At 36.1% G+C, this 6,877-nt stretch overlaps 1 protein-coding gene across 1 annotated transcript in view; it reads left to right on the forward strand.

Annotated features, from left to right (window-relative positions):
- Positions 1 to 6,877, forward strand: part of SLC26A7 (solute carrier family 26 member 7) — a 169,550-nt gene that overhangs the window by 136,708 nt on the left and 25,965 nt on the right. Inside the window, exons 13-14 of the mRNA XM_006159563.3 lie at positions 4,905 to 5,011; positions 6,387 to 6,453. Of these exons, the coding sequence (XP_006159625.1) occupies positions 4,905 to 5,011; positions 6,387 to 6,453 (174 nt within the window). The remainder of the gene's footprint in view (positions 1 to 4,904; positions 5,012 to 6,386; positions 6,454 to 6,877) is intronic.

The following is a 6,877-nucleotide window of genomic DNA, read 5'->3' on the forward strand; positions in this document are numbered from 1 at the left end:
CCCTTTAAAAAAAAAATAGAATATATTTTTAAAATCTTCCTATCTATTTTAGAGTGTTTTTTTTTACTGATATCATATTGGCTACTATATGTCTAAATTTATCCTTTGTCTCTATTTCATGATATTCTCTGTTACTTTTCCTTGCTTCTCTGAATAGATCCCTTGATGATTCTTTTAGGATTGTAATGCATTTTTAAAGGACCTTGCTATTTGCTGAAATACGATGTGTGTGTGCGTGTGTGTGTTGGGGAGGGGGGCTTTGGGCAGAGGGGAGATGGTGGTGCAGCAGTGAAATGAGATGGTCTGTGAGTCGATTCCACATGAGAAGATTCCTGATTTAAGGCTGGAGGCTCTCTACATACACTGGGTGTACGTGTGCCCATGATGTGCTGGCTGGAAGCCATGAGTGGATTGCAGCACCAATATCCTCTTTGGGAGTGCTATCTCTTTCTTTCTCTCTTTTTGGCTCTCTCACTCACAGAGGAAATAAATAAATGAATTTTATATATGGAAACAACAAATAACGGGGAGAAGGCAAGGAGTAGGATGTGGGGTAGAGCAGTGCGCACTTCTCATTTGCGTATGTTGTCTGAAGACATGTGCCTAACTGAAGCAAAGTCTCCCAAATTACAGGTTCTCTGACACTTGTCTCCTCTCCATTATTCATCTTGCTTCATCTCCTGCATCTCCTTTGGTGAGGAAGGAGAGTCTATAAGTGATTCAAAAGGCATTTCACTTTCACTGCACTTTTATGTTATCAAACTAATTTCTGCAGATAGATTTCCTGCTTCTCTGATGGTGCACCCTTGGCCAGAGAACTTAGTAACTGATCCCTAGAAAGTCTTACCGGATGAGTATTGTATAGGATTCTCAGGATTCTGACATTTATGCAGAGATCTATAATTGAGATAAAGTGAGGAAAAGTGTGTTGCTTTTCACTATCCTTTTATATTATCATCTAAATTTCACAGTATCTGCCAGGTTCTATATTATTTTGTAGTTAAGGGTTTTGACCTTGTTTCATTAAAGATAGGTTTTTTTTTTTCCTTCTACACACTCACTTTTATATGGTTTTTAGTGGATTTTGATAGAGGAGAGTAGAATACAAATGCCTTTAATATACATTTACATCTGGCATCCAAATCTGTACTTAGAAAGGGAATTAATTCTGGAAGCATTATGGCAAATGACTTAAGAGGCAGATAACAAAAGACCGTTAAGTAAGAGACTGTCAAAACAGTTTAGGGAAGGGGCAGTAATGTGTCATCTAGGGCATCGCCAATGAATTGAGAGGGAAATAGTGTCTGAGATATTTTAGATTAATAATTGATAGGAAATAATTGGAAAATAGATGAACGATAAGGCAATAAAATGTGATTCAAAGTTTCTGATTATAATGTAGTAAAAATATTAGTGTTACTATGGAAAGAGAACACTGGAGAAAGGACAGACTTGGGGATTAAGTTAATGAGTTTGCATATGGACATGCTGAGTTGAAGGTGTACAAAAGCTTGAAAGCTGGTTAAGAATTTGGAATCCATAGTCTTATACTTAGAGGTGACAGGAGAAAGCTAGTAGTTATAAACAATATAGTGGGGACAAAGAAGAAGGCTTAGAGAAGTAACATGGATGTGACATGTTAATTCAGTGAGATGTTGGGGTTAACTAGACAATGGTTTCCTGCAGTTGCAATGGATAGGTATCTCTCAGCTGTTAAAAAATTCAACATTGAAAATCCATGGATTATTGGGATATAACCTGTGAATAGCGTTTAGAGTAAGAATATTGCAGGCACCAGCAGTTAGCGTAATGGCTATGTTGCTGGACTCCCATGTAGTCGACCACGGTTCGAGTCCCAGACCCAGTGGCTTAAACTCACGCCCAGGCATGTGTGTGTGTGTGTGTGTGTGTGTGTGTGTGTGTGTGTGCCCAAGATCCCTAGAGGAGAATGGAGGAGAAGGGATTACGGCGTGGCCATCCTTCCTGGGGGGGTGATTTCTCGCTTTCTCTCTCTCTGTCTCTCTCTGTCTGTCTGGCGAGCGCACGTGCCCTATAGCTAAAACCTCTCCAAAAAAAAAAAAAAAAGTATATTGCACAGTCTCTGAATATAAGCTCTTACCTGGTATACATAATATGTTTAGGTTATTCAATAGATAGAATATGCCTAGAGTATCACACAATTAAATTAACCAAGATGTGTATGTGTATAAAATACTTATAAAATAAGTTTAATAGGTCAGTCAGATAAGTAGTAATCATCTAAGAAATAAAAGACGTGTATATCTTTAAATCTTTAAAAATTTAATTCTGTCCTGAGTTATAAATCAGTTTCCACTTTGAAGTAATAGGAAAATAGAAATGGAAATAGAGGCATGACTCGTTGGTTCAAAACTGAATTTGAGTAGCTAAATGGAAGGGGTAGAATTTAGATTAATAGAAATTTAATAATATGAATCTGTCACCAAAACAGACTGGTTAGAAAGAGATATTGTTTTGTAGCTGCAAAACTATGCTTTACGTGGATAGATGCGTTTTCTATATGGAGTAAGGATTTGTGTTTTCCTTACTTAAGGTCAGTTCTGGAGTTAACTGCTGTTTGGGGACTGTGAATGCCAACTAGGGAAGGGAACTAGTAGGAATACAGAACGAAATAAGGGAGAGGGAGGGACACAAGCACTAACTATTGTCATTCCTGATAACTGCGACAGCCAGCGTTGTTTGGGTCTTTAACAGGAATCCTTACAGAATACTGTTGCGACTTTTTCTGACCAATGGAACTATTTACTGATCTGTGTTATTAATTTCCATCTGATATTTTTTTCAAAACTATAAATATAGCCCCAGGAAATAACTAAGCATTTGGAGAGCTGGCTTATAATAGATGATTTTGTGGGAGAGTAAATATGCTTTAAAAATAGAACCAGATGGTACCAAAATTTTTGGTTGCTATGATGAAACCTGGCCTACAAGCTCTGTGGTTTTCTAAGTGGCAGGAACCTCAGTTCCCTATGCCATATTTAATCATGGAGGTGACTGGGAGAACTGGGCTTACAAGTTTTGGGTGACATCTTATTCTGCAGTACTCAGGCAAGTCCAGTTAGCTTTAGGGCATTGAGTAAACTCAGAATCACTGTGGGAAGCTAAAAAAATGATCAAGAACTTGCAGACTGTATTTTATATATGATTAATTTTTTTTTTTTTGGAGAGATTTTCACTGTAGGGCGCGTGCGCTCGCCAGACAGACAGAGAGAGACAGAGAGACAGAAAGCGAGAAATCACCCCCGAGGGGGGATGGTCACGCCGCAATCCCTTCTCCTCCATTCTCCTCTCAGGATCTTGGGCACGCACGCACACGCGCCTGGCGTGAGTTTTAAGCCACCGGGTCCGGGACGTGAACCGCGGTCGACTACGTGGGAGTCCAGCGACATAGCCATTACGCTAACTGCTGGTTCCCTTTTATATATGATTAAGTACAGTGTAATACATTAGAAAGAAAAAGCACACTTTACTGGTAGAAGACCCAAATGAGTGTTGTCATCTGAATAAAGGAAAAACATCTCAGTATCCTCATGTTTGAGATAACAGGCTGAGAATGATCTCATAGTAAGTAGTAATTTAGCATTACATTAGTAGGTGATGGATCTTAACATAGAATTATTTAAAAAATACTTTCTATTTTACTCCAGAATATTCTTCCTTCTATAGCAAAAGGAATTGTACAGATGAAAATCCCTTCGTTTGTGCCCAAGAACTCAGCTCTTCAAAATACCCCATTATTAAGAATCTTCCAAGCTCAGTGTAGATAAATAATAGAAAGGAAAAACATTTAGAGATTTAAAAAAAATCCTATTTGGGAACATTCATTTCAAAATTGTTTGAAAAAATATTGCATCCTTCCTCTACCATTCTCTGCCATTTTCAGATTACAGAGAAGTTTCTAACACTTTCATTTGTGTGTGGAATTGAATTTAAAATGTTTTAGAGTGATAACATAACTACTGGGACAAAAAGAAATCTATTTAGGATTGTATGCATAGGGAAAGTGATGCAGGTTATTTGGGGGGAAAAGAGAAATACAAAAATTTTGTTAGTCTACTATTTGATAAATGTGGGGTTTTTGCCTAGAAAACATCCTTTTGTATTCCTCAAATTATTTTTCTATTAAAGATATGTTTGCTTCATCACTAAGCTTAGAAATGCCAACTATAATACCATATCTTCTTGAAAATTGTAATTTCAGCTGATGGACAAAACTGCAATAACTTTAACATTTCAACTAAAAGAAAATTAGAGTTTCTTGCAGTCTTTTGAAATGTTTCCAAGAACTAACTTGGCCTTATTCTTTTAGCTTTCACAATAAGTGGCCCTTTGCAAATAAAATTATAATGATCTTTTTAGTGGTTGATCTAAAAGCGGCATTGGCAGTGTTCTCTGATTCAGTCATTTTGACATTAGGTTTTGCAAGCCTTATGTAGTAATAAAATGCATTAGTTATTTTTATAGCAATCCTAGAAAACAGAATATTGTTAGGAATGACCAAAAATCTGCAAACAATTGCTCATAATATGTTACATGAAATGAGAAAGCATTGAGAAATTATGGCATACTTTCGAACCATACACATCAACCAACTATATACAGATTTTCGTAGTATGTGTTGGGGATTGAACTCAGGGCCGACAGTGTCTGGAAATAAAAGAATGAACTTTGCCCCATCTCTGCTGCTGAGGGTCGGATGGAGCCTGGATTTGTTCTGTGTTCCTAGGCTTCTGTTTAGCCCTTAAATAACATGTTCTTGTTGAGGAATTGGTCCAAGGAATGCTGTAGAATAAGATTGTGAGGAATTGGTGCTTATGAGAAAGATGAGAATAACAAATATCTTCTGTTTCCTGTTTCTTTTCCAGGGCATATGGGTCAGTACGTATATATTTACAATATGCTTTGCTGCCAATGTGGGACTGCTGTTCGGTGTCATTTGTACCATAGCTATAGTGATAGGTCGCTTCCCAAGGTAAGATCTTTGTGTGCTCTGTTTATTCTGACACAGCAGCAGCGTATACGGTGTGGCCAGTTACCTCTATTTCTGTATACACACAGAACCATAATCTCCTGTTCTGCTTTCTGTCAGAGAATTAGAGATAAGCAGATAAGATATTTTTGTAGTTTCTTTCTTTCTTTCAAGTGTGAGAGACATACACACACACTGTTGACAAGATCTTCACTGCGATCTTCATCTTAGCCCTACATCCAACCAGGGTAATGGATACACCCACAGGTTCACCCATCTTGTTCAGGTAGACCCAGGATATGAACCTAGAGTCCTCCCATGTGGCCTCCAGCACCGGACATCACCACCTCAAGCTGCCTACACCACTGTGGCTGGACCAAGAAGATGTTTATGTATATAAATGTATATGTATATATAACAATGTTGGTCTTAACAAAAAGAAATGTCAACATTACACAATAGAATAAAGTTTATTAAAACGATAAACCTCTTAGCCATATGCTGCATCATAATGATAATTTCTTAAGTGAGGAGATATAATATTCAACAAGACCCAAATCACACAGAAATGAAATAATTTGGAAAATTAAATAACTTCAGAAAAAAATAAAAACAAAGTAACTTTTATGTTTCAGAAGCTCTCTCTCTCTATATATATATATGTATATATACAATATATGCATGTATATAATTAAATGTAATTTTCTAGATAATTTATTATTAGACCTTCAGTTATATTACTCATTAATTAATTTATTAATATGAACACTTTCTCTTTTTTTGGTCTTTTTTTTTACCAAACTTCTATAAATCATTCTTCTGTCTTGACCACTCCTTTCTCTGTTTTCCCAGTGTTCATCTGATAATGCTTCTATTTACTTTTCATTCTTCCCTTGAAATTATTTGTGAAATAATATATTGTTAAAAATGCTAAGTTGTCTCTCATAGAGCCTATCCTTACGGAATCTACATGTGCAGATTCATCATTATCTGGTCTTTTCTTACCAGGGATTCCCTTTCTTTCCTTTTTCTCTGAAACAATAGTTTGCCAAATACTAGATACTATGTAGTCTTTCATATAATTCTTCTTTACCAGTCTGTCTCTTATAGCTGGGAGATATGGGCCTTTGGGAATATGAGGGAGGCAAACCACATTTATTAATCTCTACTTAGACACCTCTGTTGTTACCCTCTATTCCTGTGTATTCCAGAGATGCATAGATTTACCAGTTTTAGGAACAAATGAGTTATAAGATCAAAACCATTTAAGACATGGTCTAATTACTAAGGATGATTTGACTTATTCTTTTTTTCCCCTTCATTGTTAATGTAGTGATTAGGAAATGATTGTTTTATTTTCTATTTTCCTTAACTATAGAGCAAGGACTCTAAATATAAAAAACATGAAAGAGATGGAATTTAAAGTGAAGACAGAAACAGATGGTGTAAGTATAATTTATTTTTTCCTTTGTCCAATTATTAATAATTTTTGTGGTTGAGATAGTTTTAGGAACTCATAAGACATAGATAAATTATGATATTTAAAAACATGGTAGTTCTGTTTTTAATTGGAATGAACTTTCAATAATATATATATGTGGCCCCCTCATATCTGGCAATGGATCTTCAACAAATCAATGGAACAAAAGAAAATATCTTCAGATTGAGTATTCAGATAGGACCCTATCATGATCTACAGTTCACAGCAGAATCAAGGCCCAGATTAGTTTAGTCATTTGGAAACCTTTCCATTACTAAATTGCATAAAGTAATCAAACCAAACTGATATTCTATTATGTGATGGAAGAAGGGTCTAAGGAAGGAAATAAAGCAAATTGGCTCACAGCATTGCCTTTTTTTTTTTTTTTT

Source organism: Tupaia chinensis, unplaced genomic scaffold (assembly GCF_000334495.1).
Source record: "Tupaia chinensis unplaced genomic scaffold, TupChi_1.0 Scaffold000636_1, whole genome shotgun sequence".
Taxonomy (NCBI): Eukaryota; Metazoa; Chordata; class Mammalia; order Scandentia; family Tupaiidae; genus Tupaia; species Tupaia belangeri.